The sequence below is a fragment of the Berghia stephanieae genome, unplaced genomic scaffold, assembly GCF_034508935.2.
Source record: "Berghia stephanieae isolate SIO BIC M18660-M18661 unplaced genomic scaffold, UCSD_Bste_1.3 scaffold10, whole genome shotgun sequence".
NCBI classification, from domain to species: domain Eukaryota; kingdom Metazoa; phylum Mollusca; class Gastropoda; order Nudibranchia; family Aeolidiidae; genus Berghia; species Berghia stephanieae.
The window spans coordinates 40,944-61,870 of record NW_027621957.1 but is presented as its reverse complement, the minus strand read 5'-3'; the positions used below and the strand labels follow the sequence as shown (position 1 = coordinate 61,870).

The following is a 20,927-nucleotide window of genomic DNA, read 5'->3' as shown; positions in this document are numbered from 1 at the left end:
CAGAATGGTACTAAACAAATATGAGCAACAAAAGGACAGATAATATATGTACATGTGAATTCCACACATAGTCACACATACATACACATGGACATACACACACACACAAAGAGAGAGAGAGAGAGAGAGAGAGAGAGAGAGAGAGAGAGAGAGAGAGAGGAGAGGAGAGAGAGAGAGAGAGAGAGAGAGAGAGAGAGAGAGAGAGAGAGAGAGAGAAGAGAGAAGAGAGAGAGGAGAGGAGAGAGAGAGAAGAGAGAGAGAGAGAGAGAGAGAGAGAGAGAGAGAGAGAGAGAGAGAGAGAGAGAGAGAGGAGAGAGAGAGAGAGAGAGAGAGGGGGGAGGAGAGAGAGAGGAGAGAGGGAGAGAGAGAGGGAGAGAGAGAAGAGAGAGAAGAGAGAGAGAGAGAGAGAGAGAGAGAGAGAGAGAGAGAGAGAGAGAGAGAGAGAGAGAGAGAGAGAGAAAGGGGAGAGAGAGAGAGAGAAGAGGGGGGGGGGAAGAGAGAGAGAGAGAGGATAGAGAGAGAGAGAGGGGGAGAGAGAGAGAGGGGGGAGAGGAGAGAGAGAGAGAGAGGGGGAGAGAGGGGGGGGAGAGAGAGAGAGAGAAGGTATAAAGAAAATTCCATCACGTACAAAGATATAATTGAGATGATTACATAAATATTTTAAAAAATAAATCAGAATATATAAAGTTTTCATGATAATTTTACAAAGTTTAAGGAGTTGATTTTAAAAAAAAAAGAATCCTAGAGAACAAATTGTTAAGAATAAAAACATTTCAACTGATTTTCCACCAACAGCTAGAGTATGGGGATATTCATTTCTATCTATAAATACCTCTTGAGAAACGTCGTCCATTTCCTTACGGTGTTCCTCTTTCAGTTTTTTAATCTGTAGAGATAAAAAATCATTTAATCCAGTAGGAAAAAGATTCGGTATTTTTATCCGGTTCCATGGACCAAATATCTGAATGATTTTGTTGTCATGATAGGTTTAAATGACAGTGGCCATGATTATCTCAAAGATTGTCTTTAACAAAATGGTCTTTCTGGAATATCATAATCCAGTATCTTGATCTTTTTACCAGTATGTTTTTATTGTAAGGGGTGAATTAGGGCTTATTCAACATACGGTACTGTATGTATGTAGTGTGTAGTACTGGTGAAACACTTTTAACATGTTATCTGTTATTATTATCACCTAGCCCAAATAAACAACATGTATTACCTCCCTTGCCATGGCGTCCATTTCCTTCTGTCTCTTTCTATCTTTCTCAATTAAATCTTCAACTTTCTTCTCCAGTTGAGGATTTCTAGCAGAAGAGGACGATCCTCCTCTCTGTCCGAATAGAAATCAAACATGACAAAATACAGAGTGAGTTTATTGGGTCACTGTGTCCCTGTGTGTAACATTCCTGATTGAATCAACTCTCTCTCTCTCTCTCTCTCTCTCTCTCTCTCTCTCTCTCTCTCTCTCTCTCTCTCTCTCTCTCTCTCTCTCTCTCTCTCTCTCTCTCTCTCAATAATAATAATAATAATAGAAGTTGCTTTCTCAATAAAATGAATTACAATGAAACATATTTTCTTTAATTGCCCTGACTGTGAATAGAACCCAGTACCTTCTAAGCTAGAGTCTAACAATTTAACCACCTCAGCCACCCACTAGTCCATGATATTCAATCACGTCTTTCTAGAAGAAAATTGTTTTACATTTATCACTAAGTCTATTTTCTGGTTTGAAATGTTGGCTGACGTTATCAACACTGGTTTTATGATTTTTAGTAACAAAGAAACAACAGATGTCATATTATGTTTGTGACTCGATTTTTGGGATGACCAAATACACAAACACACAACAACGATAACAGAAACTGTGGATTTTACTTGCACAACAGACGTGCCGAAAAACAACCATTAAGATACATCGTCAACTGAGGTGAACACTACAAACAAATAAATAAATAAAATAAATCTATTGACCTTGGATTCCATGGCAATGCGGGGTTGGCTTTCCATTCTTGTTTGTCTGAAAAAGTCCAAATAAATCTGGTTTTAGTGACAGTTCTAATTAAAGGAATCAACCAAAGATAACAGCCATTTCATTTTAGGTGGAATTTTACGACTAGTGATATCAACTAAATGTGCTCAAAGTGCTTTACATATGGTCTAACAGCAACGGGTAACGTGTAGAACGAGACATGAAGCTTGTTGGACAATATTACAATTTATTTAGACAGAGTAAGCTTTCAACAGCTTAATTTCTGTATTAAAAGACATTGGTCTCTTCCCAACGTTTTTCAGTTCCAAATTCCAAAATCTGCCATTTTCTTGAAGCCATATGTCATGAATGAAAAAATAAAAAAACTGAATTCAGCGTCTTGGCATTGTGGATTTCCTTCTGGTGTTAAAAAATAACCCTCTTGTTACTGATTTGGTCCACCTACTACTAATGCCATTTTTTCAGATCATTTGGCTTGTTGTCCATGAATAGTTTGGCAGTTTATACAAAAATCTATCTGGCAAGTGTGAATAACGGCTGGTGCTCATTCACAGACCTGTCTACGAATAACAAACAGCATGTGGTTATATTCAAAGATTCACTTCTGTGACTATACACAGGTTAATAAAGGCCTGTGAATACGTCATCCCTGTTTTCGTTTTAATCTCCATGCACACATCTGTCAGTCAGGAGACAGAACTAACTAATTATTATTATTGGTGGCGTCATTACTTTTATTAATTACCATTATTATTATGTGTATTATTTTTATTATTATGTGTATTATTATTATTAATTACCATTATTATTATTATGTGTTTTATTATTATCATTATGTGTATTATTATTATTATTATTATTATTATTATTATTATTATTATTATTATTATTATTATTATTATTATTATCATTATGTGTATTATTATTATTATTATTATTATTATTATTATTATTATTATTATCATTATTATTATTATTATTATTATTATTATTATGTGTATCATTATCATTATTATTATTATTATTATTATGTGTATCATTATCATTATTATTATAACAGCCGACTCCGCTTAATCGCACACCCTCGGGAGTTCAGGTTAGTGTGTCGATTAAGCGGAGAAGCTAAAAATTTCAGGGGTGAGAATGACTGGTCACAAAAAAGGAGGAAATTTTTCATCGTGAAGATCATGACCCATTCACGTGACCATAACCTATAAATTTGAATTTCACTAAAATTTAGTGAGATGAGGGATGTCACCAGGCAAATTAAAAAAAGCCTGAAAACTTGCGCGGACGAGATACAAATCAACGTCAAGGGCTTTGTAGGGATTTGAAAAATATCAAATATGGAATATTGTTTCAGTACTTATTATTGCAATTGAGAGCAAATAACACACAAAAGAAAGGAGAGTTAACAGTTTTCAAATTGATAAAATAAGGTGCTGAAAACAAAATATAGACAAATTAATATCAATAGCTATCAGGGGTGAGAATGACTGGTCACATAAAAGAAGAAAATTATTCATTGCATTGTGAAGATCATGACCCACCCATGCAACCATAACCTATAAATTTAAACTTCACTCAAATTCACTGAGATGCGATTCAAAATTTGTCTCCAGCAATTTCTGACACGACTCGGAGAATTTCAAAAGTTGAAAGTGTAATTACATTTGGTGGTTGTAGTAGGGATGATAATGTGGTGGTGGTTGTAGTAGTAGTGGTGTTAGGGATGATGCGGTAGTAATTATAGTAGTACTGGTCGTATAGATGATTGTGTGGTGGTGGTTGTAGTGGCTGTGGTAGGAATGATGATGTAGTGGTAGTTGTAGTAGTAGTGGTGGTAAGGATGATGTGGTGTTATTTGTAGTAGTAGTGGTGCTAGGGATGATGGTGTGGTGGTGGTTGTGGTAGTGGTAGCAGGGTTGATGATGTGGTTGTAGTTGTAGTGGTAGTGGTGGTAGGGATGATGGTGTGGTGGTGGTTGTAGTAGGAGTGGTGGTAGGGATGATGTGGTAGTGGTGGTAGGGATGATGATGTGGTGGTGATTGTTGTTGTAGTAGTAGTAGTAGCAGTAGTAGTAGTAGTAGTAGTAGTAGTAGTAGTAGTAGTAGTAGTAGTAGTAGTAGTAGTAGTAGTAGTAGTAGTAGTAGTAGTAGTAGTAGTAATAGTAGTAGTAGTGGTGGTGGTGGTCTTAGAGATGATGATGTGATGGTGGTTGTAGTAGTATAGTGGTGGTAGGGATGATGATGTGATGATGTGGTGGTGGTTGTAGTAGTGGTGGTCTTTTAGAGATAACTGTCTGGTGGTGGTTGTAATAGTTGTGGTAGGAATGACGATGTGGTGATATTTGTAGTAGTACTGTTGGTAGGGATGATGATGTGGTGGTGGTTGTAATAGTAGTGGTGGTAGAGATGATGTAGTGGTTTTGGTGAGTGGTTTTTTTCAGTGATAATAATAGCAATTTGTCAAAAAGGAGGAAAATGTCTCCGCCCATCGGTCAAACGCAAGCAAAGTGTAAAAATAACAGGAACATAGTTTTGTATTGGTATTATGTAATATATTACTATTACTAGTATAAATCCATTCTTATCATTAAACATAAATTTAGCTTTTGTAAAGATTTAATGGATGGTTGAGAGAGAGAGAGAGAGAGAGAGAGAGAGGAGAGAGAGAGAGAGAGAGAGAGGAGAGAGAGAGAGAGAGAGAGAGAGGGAGAGAGAGAGAGGGAGGGGAGAGAGAGAGAGAGAGAGAGAGGAGAGAGAGGGGAGAGGGAGAGAGAGGGAGAGAGAAGAGAGAGAGGGAGAGGGAGATTTGTCCCTACCCTTCCCCTTCAACCATCAACTAGCTAATCAAAGAACACCACTGGTCGTCTGTGTCAATTGTGACATCTGGTGCCATTCAGTCTGGCCCGACGTCATAAAAACGGGACCGTCAATAAATTTCACGAGACTAATGCACAGGTGTCAAAATATGACATAAGACATAATGGTGATTTTGTGGTTTTGAGGGAAATGTTTGACACGGCAAATTCAACGGAAAATTTCTGAGAAATTCTCAAAATCACTGTTTATTTATCAAACATTTTTTTAAAAAAGGAGGATTTGTGATGGGGATGGGCGTAAGATAAACTACCATTTTGGTGCCCAAATATTCCACCGGCGGTGACAGCCCAAATTATTCACCTGGCGAAAAAGTTCCGGCTCGATCGCGATATTTTTCTTCTTCTTTAAAAAAAATATTTTTTTCTTGAATAGTGACGATGGACAAAAACCGGAGGTTTCGGATTAAAACCGGCTGGTGGTAAAAAACCGGATTTCCGGCTAAAACCGGAAAAGTGGCATCCCTGTGAGATGCGATCCAAAATTTGTCTTGCAGCAATTTCTGACACACCTCGTGGAATTTCAAAAGTTGAAAGTGTAATTACAACATTTGGTGGTTGTAGCAGGGATGATGATGTGGTGGTGGTTGTAGTAATAGCAGTGGTAGGGATGATGATGTGGTGATGGTTGTAGTAATAGCAGTGGTAGGGTTGATGATGTGGTGGTGGTTGTAGTAATAACAGTGGTAGTTTTGATGATGTGGTGGTGGTTGTAGTAATAACAGTGGTAGGGTTGATGATGTGGTGGTGGTTGTAGTAATAACAGTGGTAGTTTTGATGATGTGGTGGTGGTTGTAGTAATAACAGTGGTAGGGTTGATGATGTGGTGGTGGTTGTAGTAATAACAGTGGTAGGGATGATGATGTGGTGGTGGTTGTAGTAATAACAGTGGTAGGGATGATGATGTGGTGGTGGTTGTAGTAATAACAGTGGTAGGGTTGATGATGTGGTGGTGGTTGTAGTAATAACAGTGGTAGGGATGATGATGTGGTGGTGGTTGTAGTAATAACAGTGGTAGGGATGATGATGTGGTGGTGGTTGTAGTAATAACAGTGGTAGGGTTGATGATGTGGTGGTGGTTGTAGTAATAACAGTGGTAGGGTTGATGATGTGGTGGTGGTTGTAGTAATAGCAGTGGTAGGGATGATGATGTGGTGGTGGTTGTAGTAATAACAGTGGTAGGGATGATGATGTGATGGTTGTAGTAATAACAGTGGTAGGGTTGATGATGTGGTGGTGGTTGTAGCAATAACAGTGGTAGGGTTGATGATGTGGTGGTGGTTGTAGTAATAGCAGTGGTAGGGTTGATGATGTGGTGGTGGTTGTAGTAATAACAGTGGTAGGGATGATGATGTGGTGGTGGTTGTAGTAATAGCAGTGGTAGGGATGATGATGTGGTGGTGGTTGTAGTAATAACAGTGGTAGGGATGATGATGTGGTGGTGGTTGTAGTAATAACAGTGGTAGGGTTGATGATGTGGTGGTGGTTGTAGTAATAACAGTGGTAGGGATGATGATGTGGTGGTGGTTGTAGTAATAACAGTGGTAGGGATGATGATGTGGTGGTGGTTGTAGTAATAGCAGTGGTAGGGATGATGATGTGGTGGTGGTTGTAGCAATAGCAGTGGTAGGGATGATGATGTGATGGTTGTAGTAATTGCAGTGGTAGGGATGATGTTGTGGTGGTTGTAGTAGTAGTGGTGGTAGGGATGATGGTTTGGTGGTGGTTGTAGTAGTGGTGGTGGTAGGGATGGCGGTTGTAGTTGTAGTAGTGGTAGTAGGGTTGCTGGTGTGGTGGTGGTTGTAGTAGTAGAGATGGTAGGGATGATGGTGTGGTGGTGGTTGTAGTAGTAGTGGTGGTAGGGATGATGATGTGGTGGTGGTTGGAGTAGTGGTAGTAGGGTTGATGATGTGGTGGTGGTTGTAGTAGTAGTGGTGGTAGGGATGATGATGTGGTGGTGGTTGAAGTGGTGGTAGTAAGGTTGATGATGTTGTGGTGGTTGTAGTAGTAGTGGTGGTAGGGATGATGGTTTGGTGGTGGTTGTAGTAGTGGTGGTGGTAGGGATGGCGGTTGAAGTTGTAGTAGTGGTTGATGGTGTGGTGGTGGTTGTAGTAGTAGAGATGGTAGGGTTGATGGTGTGGTGGTGGTTGTAGTAGTAGTGGTGGTAGGGATGATGATGTGGTGGTGGTTGAAGTAGTGGTAGTAGGGTTGATGATGTGGTGGTGGTTGTAGTAGTACATAGTAGTTGTGGTAGGAATGATGATGTGGTGGTAGTTGTGGTAGTGGTGCTAGGGGTGGTGTGGTAGTAGTGGTAGTGATGATGATGTGGTGGTGATTGTAGTAGTGGTGGTGGTGGGGATGATGATATGATGGTGGTTGTAGTAGTAGTGGTGGTAGGAATGATATGGTGCTATTTGTAGTAGTAGTGGTGGTAGGTGATGGTGGTGGTAATAGTAGTGGTGGTAGGGATGATGATGTGGTGGTGGTTGAAGTAGTGGTAGTAGGGTTGATGATGTGGTGGTGGTTGTAGTAGTAGTTGTGGTAGGAATGATGATGTGGTGGTAGTTGTGGTAATGTTGCTAGGGATGATGTGGTGGTAGGGGTGATAGGGATGATGTGGTGCTATTTGTAGTAGTAGTTGTGGTAGGGATAATGATGTGGTGGTGATTGTAATAGTAGTGGTGGTAGAGATGTTGATGTAGTGGTTTTGGTGAGTGTTTTTTTATTCAGTGATGATAATAGCAATTTGTCAAAAAGGAGGAAAATTTCTCGGTCTATCGATTAAAACAAGCAAAGAAACCTAGTAGTTATTCAGCTTATAAATACAACCCAAAAATCTCTCAAATTTAAAGCCATAGTTCAAAGGTAAAAAGAAAAAAGATTAAACTAAGCCAATCACCATTGCTTTGTTCTAATATATCATCTCTATATACCAGATGATTTAATGGATAGTTGCGAAAGAAAGAGAGAGAGGTAGGAGTGGGGGGGGGGGGGGGGGGGGGGGGGGGGGGGGGGGGGGGGAGAGACTTCTTTACCAGAAAGAAAGGCAAAGGGGAAAAAAAAAAAAGAGAGAGAGAGAGAGAGAGAGAGGAGAGAGAGAGAGAGAGAGAGAGAGAGAGAGAGAGAGAGAGAGAGAGAGAGAGAGGGAGAGAGAGAGAGAGAGAGAGAGAGAGAGAGAGATTGAGAAAGAGTGGCAATAGGTATCTACAACAGGGGAAAAAAAACCCAGACCCATTTGTCCCTCCCCTTCCCTTCAACCAACTAACTAATCAAAGAACACTACTGGTCGTCTGTGTCTATTGTGACATCTGGTGCCATACTGTCTGTCTCAACGTCATAAAAACGGGACCGTCACCAAATTTCACGAGACTGAGCAGGTGTCAGGTGTCAAAATATGACATATGACATAATGGTGATTTTGTGGTTTTGAGGAAAATGTTTGACACGGCAAATTTGAAAAAGAAGGAAATGTGATGGGATGGGCGGAGATAAACTACCATTTAGGCGGAAATCCGCCTTTAGGCGGAAGATTCTCAGCCCTGAATTTAAAATAGTATAGATAGTTCGAAGGCCTTTGTTATTGTTTTTTGCCATCCGCGTTTACGAGTACTTCTCACTAAACTGTATTGAACAGACTATAAATGATCATGGTTACACACAGTTTTGTGTGTTGGTCTGTTTTACTTCCAGATGGCAATGTTGTGAACTTCTTAGCCAAGCGCATACTATCTATAACACCAACTTTCATTTGCCACTCATGTAGGACCTTCCCCTCTGAGTTTTCTACGGGCTTGGGACTGTCATGTTCAAGACATTACGCTCATTAAAAGGGCATGTTCTTGTTTCTTTTTCTTTTGGTTTGTTTTTGGGTTTTTTGTTGTTTGTTTTAAAAAATTTCTGTTCTTATTCATGTGATTTTGGTGGACCATTTTCACCGTACGGTGATAATAGTGTGGGAGACTATTTTCACCGTACGGTGATAATAGTGTGGGAGACTATTTTCACCATACGGTGATAGTAGTGTGGGAGACCATTTTCACCGTACGGTTATGATAGTGTGGGAGACTTTTCACCATCCCGTAATATTTTGGTGGACGATTTTCACCGTACGGTGATAATAGTGTGGGAGACTTCTTTTCACCTTTGGTGGACGATTCTCACCTTACGGTGATAATAGTGTGGGAGACTTTTTTCACCGTCCGTAATATTTTGGTGGACGATTCTCACCGTACGGTGAAAGTAGCCTGACACACTATTTCACCGTACGGTGATAATGGTGTGGAAGGCTATATTCACTGTACGGTGATAATAGTGTGGGAGATTATATTCACTATGACGGTGTGGAAGGCTATATTCACTGTACGGTGATAGTGTGGGAGACTTATTTTCACCGTACGGTGATAATGGTGTGGAAGGCTATATTCACTGTACGGTGATAATAGTGTGGGAGACTATTTTCACCGTACGGTGATAATGGTGTGGAAGGCCATATTCAGTGTACGGTGATAAAAGTGTGGGAGATTATAGTCACTATGACGGTGTGGAAGGCTATATTCACTGTACGGTGATAGTGTGGGAGACTTATTTTCACTGTACGGTAATATCTTGGTGGACGATTTTCACCGTACGGTGAAAATAGCCTGACACACTATTTTCACCGTACGGTGATAATGGTATCTTGGTAGTTAACAAACTTTGCGGCGTTTGTCTGTGTTGAACCCATGACCTCAAGAAGTCGGGGGTAGCGGCTAAGATAGACATAGAGATTGAAATCACTTTTTCTCGATTTGTGAATAGCTCATTCACTCATACAGTAGAGCCAGGCCCTCCCCGGCCAGGTGTTGTTGTTGTACCAGAAAGGTCGCGGGTTCGAGACCCCATCGCCGCCACGAACTTGGAAAGCTTCATCGGTAACTGTAACCAATTATGAATCCGCCTGTATTATTATAGCTTTGGGAGGCCTTCCGAAAGCTCATCATGCCAAATATTCGCTCCTAAGATAAAATACAACCTAGTATCTTTAAATACTCCTAATAGGAAAAAAAAAACCAAAAAAACAACAACCCTAGGACTGCTTTGCAAATTATTAACGAAAGAGTGAAAATAGAAAGGCTTCGTATGGGAACAAAATAGACAATGGACGTTTCGGGTACAAACCCTTCGTCAGCACAACAATACACAAATAAACGTGGAAAACAAATAAAATATAATGAAAAATAACTTGTATCGTCTGTACTCAATGGTGGTTGCAGTATGAATGAAATGTTAGCGTGGCGTGGGTAGAGGATAGGGTGCCCCAGGGGGGTGATCTAATTGATAAGCAAAGGTCAGCGTCAGGGAACAGAACTTTCCAGACTATAATGGAAGATAAAAGACATATTGGTAGTAGTAGTAGTAGTAGTATAGTGTAGTAGTAGTATAGTAGTAGTAGTAGTAGTAGTAGTAGTAGTGTAGTAGTAGCAGTGGTAGTAGTAGTAGTAGTAGTTAGTAGTAGTAGTAGTAGTAGTAGTAGTAGTATTAGTAGTAGTAGTAGTAGTAGTGTAGTAGTAGTAGTAGTAGTAGTGTAGTAGTAGTAGTAGTAGTAGTAGTAGTAGTTAGTAGTAGTAGTAAGTAGTAGAGTGGTAGTAGTAGTAGTAGTAGTAGTAGTATGTAGTAGTGTAGTAGTAGTAGTAGTAGTAGTAGTAGTAGTGTAGTAGTGTAGTAGTAGTAGTAGTAGTAGTAGTAGTAGTAGTAGTAGTAGTAGTAGTGTAGTAGTAGTAGTAGTAGTAGTGTAGTAGTAGTAGACGCTGTAGTGGAACAGTAGGGGGCGGTGGAGGGGGCGAGGTGAAAGGGTCACGGCGGAGGTGGGGGGGGGGGGGGGGTGTTGTTGGATGAGCGAAGGTCGAATCTTAGCGAAGGAACGAGGCGATAGTAAAGTAGAATACACCGATAAATAGATAGATGGATAGACAGATAGATAGGGGGGGAGGGATAGACAGAAAAGAGGGGAGAGAGAGAGAGAGAGAGAGAGAGAGAGAGAGAGAGAGAGAGAGAGAGAGAGAGAGAGAGAGAGAGAAAAAAAAATAAAAATAAAAATAAATAAATAAATATAAAATAAAATAAATCACAAATTTAAAAAAAAAAAAGAGGGGGGGGGGGGGGGGTTGTCAGAAGCCGTCTGGAACCATACCCAGGGATGGACCTAAAGCCAGATCGTGTATGCGACCCCGATGCAAGACTTGTGGGCACCTGTGGGAGTATGACAGAGTCAGCTTTCCAGACAAGATTTGGGACATCAGGCGGCCGTTTACTTGCACTGACCGTAATCTAGTCGATACGATTACGTGCTCCTGTGTGGGATTGCTTACGTTGGTGAGACCGGAAAGAGGCTGGGTGACAGATTCGTTCAGCACTTGCATGACATATCGAACTGTGCAGACACAACAGTGGCCAAACACTTCAATCTGCCAGACCACTGCGATGTGCAGTGTGTGCGTGTGTGTGTGTTTAGTTTTTGCCATTCGGACACTTCCGCCCGTCGACGTAGGGAAACTCACCTGATCAAGTTGTTGGGAACGCTGACTCCACGCGGACTCAACACCAGGATTGACCACCACTAGATGTCAACGTCACCCATATTCATCACAACTGCTGCTCTCACTTCTGCCACTACAGCAACTGCTGCTGCTACTACTACGACTACTACAACTACTACTACTACTACTACTACTACAACCACTAATACTACTACTACTGTTCATACTACTAAAACTACAACTCTACTTACCTACCTACCTACCTATCCATTCTATCTATCTATCTATCTATCTATCTACTGATTATCCATCGATTCATAGTCATCTACCTTCCTAGCTATCTCTCATTGTGTCCAATCATCCACTTTTTTATCCATTAATATACATATAGATCCAGCTATCACTCGGCTGTTTACTCGCCCTCTCTCACCTCCCCTCCCCCTTTCTCTCTCTCTCTCTCTCTCTCTTTCTTTCTTTGTCACCCCCCTCCCTCTCTCTTTCTCCCTCCCCCCCTCTCTCTCTCTAATTCCCCCTCTCTACCGGTCCGCCTCAAACCAACCCCCCCCCCCCCCCCTTTTTTTAATTTTTTTTTTTTTTTCTCTCTCTTCTCTCCTCTCTTTTCTGTCTATCTACCTATCTATCTGTCTATCCATCTATCTATTTATCGGTGTATTCTACTTTACTATCGCATCGTTCCTTCGCGAAGATTCGACCTTCGCTCATCCAACAACACCCCACCTCCGCCGTGACCCTTTCACCTCGCCCCCTCCACCGCCCCCTACTGTTCCACTACAGCGTTCTACTACTACTACTACTACTACCACTGCTACTACCACTACTACTACTACCACTACTACTGCTACTACAACTACTACTACTACTACTACTACTACTACTACTACTACTACTACTACTACTACAACTACTACTACTGCTACTACTACTACTACCAATATGTCTTTTATCTTCCATTATAGTCTGGAAAGTTCTGTTCCCTGACGCTGACCTTTGCTTATCAATTAGATCACCCCCTGGGGCACCCTATCCTCTACCCACGCCACGCTAACATTTCATTCATACTGCAACCACCATTGAGTACAGACGATACAAGTTATTTTTCATTATATTTTATTTGTTTTCCACGTTTATTTGTGTATTGTTGTGCTGAGAAAGGGTTGTACCCGAAACGTCCATTGTCTGTTTTGTTCCCATACGAAGCCTTTCCATTTTCACTCTTTCGTTAGTATTTTACGACCACCGGCTTCAGGCAGCCCTTACCGTTTTCGACTGCTTTGCACTGCCTTTCAATAACTCACAAATCAAAATGGCGGCCGAGAATCAAAACAATGGTCAAATTATGAAATTTTAAACTTTCACAAATCTATCAAAGTTTGTTCTATATGATGACAAATTGAATAAATAAACGTCTGACAAAAGGTCCAAAGTGAAAATACAAATTGAAAGAAATGCTATAACGAGGAGCTTTCGGGAGGCCTCCCTTGTTCTCGGCAAACTTTTTCTTTTTTTTTTTTAACTGGTCAGCATGCAGGAAGAAAATGATGTCGGGTCAAATTCTAATGGTCTGGATGCAGAAGAGGCACATACGTCACAGTTAGTATCCTGGCTTCTGTTCTGACTGGCTAATACTAGAGAGGTGGGCCTTTGGCCTTCCAACCTCCGCTGAATGTCCAACTCGCCTTGAGCATGCATTCACGTAAAATATAAAGATTTTTTTTTTAAACCTACCTCTGTTTCAAAAACTAGCATCTTTCAACTTTCTAAGAAACATTTTGATTTTTCAGAACTTTAGTTCGTTAAAAAAATACCGGCCAATCTGACCCGTTGAGTCGAATGAAAACGAAATTTTGTTGTTTACACGGTTCAAAGGAAATGCCGTAAATAAGCTTTCATGGACTTCCTGTGTTGTTTTTACAGTGTCACTTGACCGTTTTGAGAAATTTGTCGTCTGCTACAAATAATTAGACCGGTGGGGGGTAGATATTTTCGTTGGAGCAGAGAAAAAGTGAGTATTATTTCTTGGACTTGTAGAGAGGCCTAGGGTCCACCAGCAGTCAAGTTGATTGAATAAAAGAAAAAAAGGCCTTTTTTATCCACCGCCACCACCACCGTGAGAGTGGAGAGGGGGGGTGGTTGCATGATGAAGACGAAAGGGAGACGTGTCACTGGGTGACCTTGGTGACGTAGAGCATGTCAACGATGCTGGCAGATGTTCTTAACCCCTTAACAGCAAAGCAAATTTTTTGCTTTCAGATAATAGTTTGCTTTTATCTTTATTATTGTTAACGGGGAATACAGCGTTTCCACCAAGAGAGCAGTCAGACTATCGCAACTCGGACTTCAATTGTCTATAATCGTTTTGCCGTTACTTGTCTTTTGATGATAGAAGATTTGGTGTTAGGTCAAAGATCGAATTTCGCCGCTAAAAGTTTGCATTGCTACTAGGTTTGCTCCCCCCCCCCCCTCTTTTTTCTTCTTCTTTTTTTTCACCTTAGTATTGTTGATTGCTATTTCCTTTTTTATGATTAGCAAGTGCCGTAGGAGTCTCACAGGATGCAGGAGTACTGCAATTAACCCTTTGCCAGTGACATTGATTTTTTTGTTTACAAATAATAGTCGTCATTTATATTATTTTTTAACGCAGAAAAAAAAAACGTTTCCACCATAAGAGCAGTTAGAATATTGATAAAAAGCGCTTTGAGCACGTTGGGTGGATATTGCTCAAGTTTTTAATTGTAATTTGTTTTTTGTCTTTTGATGAAAACGGTAAGATTTTATTTTTGGTCCAAGTATTGATATTCGCCTTTAAAAGGTTAAGTTGTTTTGTTTTTTCAAGTTTTTTGTTTTGTTTTTCAAATGCGGATATGCTGCTTCTTCTTTTTTTTTTCCTCAACTGGCAAGCAATCGCTGTACTTACCCGCATGGTTTGCACACACAAAAGGATACATCTAAGTCACAAAACCTTACATCCAGGTCACAAAATCAGACAACTAGGTCACACATCAAGACATCTCTGTTTCGTTTGTTCCAAGATAGCAAAACAAACCAGACGTCTTGGAGTTCGAAAGAGCTTTCCATAAAATATTTGGTATTTGCAAGACCCCAGAAACCAATTCCCTATACAGCTCTTGTGCACGGTTACTTATGACCTTGATTTCTTTCGTACCCACCCCCAAAATCCCACTTATTGTGTGTTATAGGCAGAACATAATAAATAGCTGGGCTGCCACATGCGTGACTAAATTGGCCAAAGAGAGAATCTATTCTTTGGCATTAGACACCAATTACCTGATGTCTTGGTTTTTAATCCTAGCCGAGTGAGAGAGAAAAAACAAAACAATCATACATGTATCTGCAAACAGCAGAACGTTTTCATTTTACATTGAGATGGGAAGGGGAAGGGATAACATTATGATGAGAGAGAGAGAGAGAGAGAGAGAGAGAGAGAGAGAGAGAGAGAGAGAGAGAGAGAGAGAGAGAGAGATGGGCGGGGGGATGGGGGGATAGTAAGGGGGAATGGTAAAAGATGAAAGAAACAACGGGTTGCCTGATGACGTAGATCAAAGGATTGTTACAGCGGTGTTCATGGTGCGTACTTCGTGAAATTTTAACCTTTTACAGTGACACTGATTTTTTTTCTCCAGATTGCTTATGCAGAATAAATCGTTTCCACAAAGAGAGCAGTAGTAAGAGTATATTTCGACTCGGGCTTCAATTAAACTATAAATCCCAAAGCTTGTCTTTTAATGATAACATTAAGACTAAGATCTGGAGTTTGGGGAGTGTAAGATCGAATCTTGCCATTAATGGTTAAAATTGTTTTGATTAAAAAAAAAAATAACACACACACACACGGTCGGTAGGAGTCGGTTGTTTGAGGGTGGAGTCGGAGTCGGAGTCGGTTGTTTGAGGGTAGGGTGGAGTCAGAGTCGGAGTCGGTTGTTTGAGGGTGGAGTCGGGAGTCGGAGTCGGTTGTTTGAGGGTAGGGTGGAGTCAGAGTCGGAGTCGGTTGTTTGAGGGTGGAGTCGGAGTCGGTAGGAGTCGGTTGTTTGAGGGTAGGGTGGAGTCGGAGTCAAAGTCGGTAGGAGTCGGTTGTTTGAGGGTAGGGTGGAGTCGGAGTCGGAGTCGGTAGGAGTCGGTTGTTTGAGGGTAGGGTGGAGTCGGAGTCAAAGTCGGTAGGAGTCGGTTGTTTGAGGGTAGGGTGGAGTCGGAGTCAAAGTCGGTAGGAGTCGGTTGTTTGAGGGTAGGGTGGAGTCGGAGTCGGAGTCGGTAGGAGTCGGTTGTTTGAGGGTAGGGTGGAGTCGGAGTCGGAGTCGGTAGGAGTCGGTTGTTTGAGGGTAGGGTGGAGTCGGAGTCGGAGTCGGTTTTAGAAGTCCTGACTCCGACTCCTTACCACTTTCAGACATTGCATTTTTATGGGTGTGTCTTTTTTACGAAACCTGCCGAAACCCGACAAATCCCGACAAAGTTATGGGAAGTAGGTGGCAGTGGGGAGTGAACCTAGAACTCAGGGAAGTGTACACCATTGGGGAGTGAACCTGGGACTGGGTTTCGGCGGGTTTCGTAAAAAAGAACTAGTGCTTTTTGACGAAACCTGCCGAAACCCGACCATATCCAGCAAAGTTATGGGAAGTAGACAACTGTGGGGAGTGAACCCGAGACTCAGGGAAGTGTACACCAGTCGGGAGTGAACCTGAGACTAAGGTTATCGGCTGGTTTCGTAAAAAAGAATTAGTGCTTTATTACGAAACCCGCCGAAACCCGACAATATCCGGCAAAGTTATGGGAGTTTGGCAACAGTGGGGGGTGATCCTGGGAGTCAGGGAATTGCACACCAGTGGGGAGTTAACCTGGGACTGTGGGAGATGGATAACTGTGGGTATCCGTGCCGAACTATAGGAGTTTGGTACCAGAGGAGAATGAACCTGATACTATAGAAGGTGGGCGCCAGTGGGGAGTGAACCTGGGATTCAGGGAATTGCACACCAGTGGGGATTTAACCTGGGAATATGTAAAAAAGGATATCAGTGGGAAATAAACCCGGGACTAAAGGGAGATGGATACCATTGAAATTTGAAGCCGGATATGAGAGTTTGGTACCAGAGGAGAATGAACCTGACACTATAGGAGGTGGGCGCCAGTGGGGAGTGAACCTGGGACTATGTAAACAGGATATCAGTGGGAATAAACCTGGGACTAAAGGGAGATGGATACTATTGGGAGTTGAAGCCGGATTTGGGAGTTGGGTACCAGGGGAGAGAGAAACCTGACACTATAGGAGGCGGGCGCCAGTGGGGAGTGAACCTGGGACTATGTAAAAAGGATATCAGTGGGAAATAAACCTGGGACTAAAGGGAGATGAATACCATTGAAAGTTGAAGCCAGATATGAGAGTTTGGTACCAGAGGAGAATGAACCTGACACTATAGGAGGTGGGCGCCAGTGGAGAGTGAACCTGGGACTATGTAAACAGGATATTATAGACCTGTAAATGAGCTCTACAAAAATTGACTGAAACTCTTCGACAAACTGAAGATTCAATTATTTTTTAAAAAATAAGGGCATCATTGGAGAGGAGAGTGATAAATACAATACATTAAAATAGTGGGTGTTATTTCTTACTGGAAGTATGACTGCCATAATTTGATGTAGAAGGAATGCTAAATAAGCATGTCATTCATATAGGTAAAGATGACTTCATCAAAGTCATATTCCTGCCTCTGGAATTTTTTTGACATAGAAAAATAATCACCATTATCATCTTTAACTTCTAGCCATGACCAATTGAATTTATTCCTCACGGGACTCACATCTTTATCGATGCTCGACAAGTCTGAATTGCGATCCACGAACAGCTCAGCCATTGTGAGAACATTAGAATAATGTAGCAATGAGCAAACTTGATCTTCAATCAGTTAATGACAGAAAAAAAATAGTAAATATATGACTCCAGGCCAATACACTGAATTATTAAGTAGAAGTGAATTATCAAGAAGAAACTTCGGCAGGCGTAGCGGAAAAATTCAAAGAATCGAAATGAAGGTAAATCGCCACAAAACAGCAAGCTCGCTTGGGCTTGAGCAAAACAATGGCAGAAAACGTCCTGATTTGCACGGGAATGAATTAGGCTACTTACCATTGTTCCTTATAATCAGGTACTCAATCAGTGAAGAAACGGTCAACCAGTTTGTTTACAACGTGAGGCAATCGAAATGTGCTTGTCGCAATCTATCCTAATTTAACTTTCGATTTAAAGGTGTCTCCATTATCTACTAGAGATGTTACTTCCGGCATTCGCATTTTATTTTTTTTTATAATTTCAAAACCAGCTTGTAATTGTGGTCAATTTTGGCTTAGACGAAACAGTGAAATTTATCGCTCGACGGCTCAGTTAAAATTGGCTACCGTTGGGATCACGACAGGTTGGAAAGTGAAAAAATAATTTAACGAAGGCTGTGTGAAATTACACTAGGATGTGTTCAGTCACGCCAATTCTAAAAAGCGCCGCTTAGCCTTGGCAATAAATCCATCGTTAATATTAACGGCTCCCATGAGCTATGCGTAGCGTTATGGAACACTCCTAATTACTTGACGGTCATTCGACTACGATTCGTGAATTCTTTCTTTCTTCACTTCTTTCTTTCTTTCCTTTTTTTTAAATATTTGAATTTGACAAATTGACTGATTTCAGTTAATTGACTGAGAATTTACAGGTCTAATATTAGTGGGAAATAAATTTGGGACTAAAGGGAGATGGATACCATTGAAAGTTGAAGCCGGATATGAGAGTTTGGTACCAGAGGAGAATGAACCTGACACAATAGTAGGTGGGCGCCAGTGGGGAGTGAACCTGGGACTATGTAAACAGGATATCAGTGGGAAATAAACCTGGGACTAAAGGGAGATGGATACCATTGAAAGTTGAAGCCGGATATGAGAGCTTGGTACCAGAGGAGAATGAACCTGACACTATAGGAGGTGGGCGCCAGTGGGGAGTGAACCTGGGACTATGTAAACAGGATATTAGTGGGAAATAAACCTTGGACTAAAGGGACATGGATACCATTGAAAGTTGAAGCCGAATATGAAAGTATGGTACCAGAGGAGAATGAACCTGACACAATAGGAGGTGGGCGCCAGTGGAGAGTGAACCTGGGACTCAGGAAATTGCTCACCAGTGGGGAGTTAACCTGGGAATATGTATAAGTATAAAGGATATCAGTAGGAAATAAATCTGGGACTAAAGGGAGATGGATACCATTGGGAGTTGATACCTATAGAGTCAGGTTCATTCTCCTCTGGTACCCAACTCCTATAGTTCGGCTCGGATACCCACAGTTATCCATCTCCCACAGTCCCAGGTTAACTCCCAATTGGTGTGCACTTTCCTAAGTCCCAGATTCACTCCACACTGGCGCCCATCTCCTATAGTGTCAGGTTCATTCTCCTCTGGTACTCAACTCCCATATCCGGCTTCAACTTTCAATGGTATCCAACTCCCTTTAGTTCCAGGTTTATTTCCCACTGATATCCTTTTTACACAGTCCAGGTTAACTCCCCACTGGTGTGCAATTCCCTGAATCCCAGGTTCACTCCCCACTGGCGCCCACCTTCTATAGTGTCAGGTTCATTCTCCTCTGGTACCCAACTCCTATAGTTAGGCTCGGATACCTACAGTTATCCATCTCCCACAGTCCCAGATTCACTCCACACTGGCGCCCATCTCCTATAGTGTCAGGTTCATTCTCCTCTGGTACTCAACTCCCATATCCAACTAATCCAACTATCAACTTTCTATGGTATCCATCTCCCTTTAGTCCCAGGTTTATTTCCCATTGATATCCTTTTTACACAGTCCCAGGTTCACTCCCCACTGGTGTACACCGCCTTGATTCCCAGGATCACCCCCCACTGTTGCCAAACTCCCATAACTTTGCCGGATATTGTCAGGTTTCGTAATAAAGCACTAATTCTTTTTTACGAAACCCGCCGATAACCTTATTCTCAGGTTCACTCCCGACTGATGTACACTTCCCTGAGTCTCGGGTTCACTCCCCACAGTTGTCTACTTCCCATAACTTTGCTGGATATGGTCGGGTTTTGTAAAAAAGCACTAGTTCTTTTTTACGAAACCCGCCGAAACCCAGTCCCAGGTTCACTCCCCAATGGTGTACACTTCCCTGAGTTCTAGGTTCACTCCCCACTGCCACCTACTTCCCATAACTTAGTCGGGATTCGTCGGGTTTCTTAAAAAAGACACACCACATTTTTATATAATTCAATGTGTAATATTTTAGATACTAGATATACGTAGATAGTATCCAGGCCTATAGAATTTGAAAAAAATTACATTGGTATTAGCTAAAGGTAAACTATGCTTCCAAAACCCCTTTCCTCCCCAACCTTCATGCTCTCGTGCTGTACATTTAAGTTGGCATCAATGCCAATCACCCCGTACCTGACTAGAGGGAGGGGTGGGGATGCTGACTCTTCAATGTTAAAGTTAGGTTATTAGAAAGTGGGATAACCATAAGACCATAAGAAGTGAATTAAATGGTTTCAGTTTCAATATTGTCTTAATTTCACTTTTCCTCTTTTTGTTGGTCTTAATGACAGTTTTATTCATATCTTAGTTTCAGTTTCCTTTTTGTATAGTTTCAGTTCCTTTTTTGTCCTAGTTTCAAATATGAAGCGGCTTGTATTGTTATAATACATACACTGGGGAAAAGCTAAAAGTAGCTGCGAGTGTTGGTTGCATATTATTACCTATTAATACTATGCTTGAGGAGTCGGAGTCGGTTTAAAAATAACCGACTCCGCCAGCCCTGCACACACACACACACACACGAGCGCATGTGGTCACGACAGCGAGGACCATCTATTGCTTGTGTTGCAACGGTAAACCAGTTTACGTGTACGTAGATCCTGAGGCTAGATGCCCCGTTACCGTGTACGTAGGCACTCCAAAAAAAAAAAAAAAAAAAGAAAGAGACACACACACACACACACGCACGCAGTCTCGCATCCGCTACGAACAAATTTTGCGCACCAATTTTTACTGCACTAATGCATCAAATTGCATACCTATCTATGGACACTTTTTTCCGTATCTTTTTCCCAATAAACTTTTTTAAAAACCTGGGGCGGCACCTTGATAACAGACACGATACCCAAACGATTTCGCGAGGAATGAATCATGAAAAAAATTAGTATATAATTTCAACACAACTTTTGAAATACATCAAGGATTGTCCAGTACCGAATGTTTTTTGATAGAAAACAAATGCGTCTTCAAATCTAAACTGCTTTTGATGGTAAGCGGTAAGTTTTTATATATTTTTCTGTCCAAACGAATGATTTGTCCTGGTATAGAAGCTAAGTATTGGTAACACCGGCTCACCTCTCTACATACGGTGAAAATAGTCAGTCCGTTAAAAAAAAAAAATAAAAGTTTCCCCCTCCCAAACCCCTACTAGAACAAGAATACTTGGGATGTAGTAGCTTATGGAAGGTCTCCCGC

General features: G+C 41.4%; 1 protein-coding gene across 2 annotated transcripts; it reads right to left on the bottom strand.

Annotated features, from left to right (window-relative positions):
- Window positions 1-720: 720 nt before the first annotated feature.
- LOC144960883 (uncharacterized) lies at window positions 721-17,672 on the bottom strand. 2 transcript variants are annotated; one of them, XM_078894273.1, is made up of 4 exons: window positions 17,544-17,672; window positions 1,975-2,020; window positions 1,223-1,333; window positions 721-886 (listed from the first exon to the last, which is right to left on the bottom strand). In XM_078894273.1, exons 2-4 carry the CDS (start codon window positions 2,008-2,010, stop codon window positions 725-727), a joined length of 309 nt encoding a protein of 102 aa, XP_078750399.1. In that variant the 5' UTR covers window positions 2,011-2,020; window positions 17,544-17,672; the 3' UTR covers window positions 721-724. The 2 variants fall into 2 exon arrangements, with proteins under 2 accessions (XP_078750399.1, XP_078750400.1); XM_078894274.1 differs by lacking the exon at window positions 17,544-17,672 and having other exon boundaries at window positions 1,975-2,764.
- Between the last annotated feature and the right edge of the window lie 3,255 nt (window positions 17,673-20,927).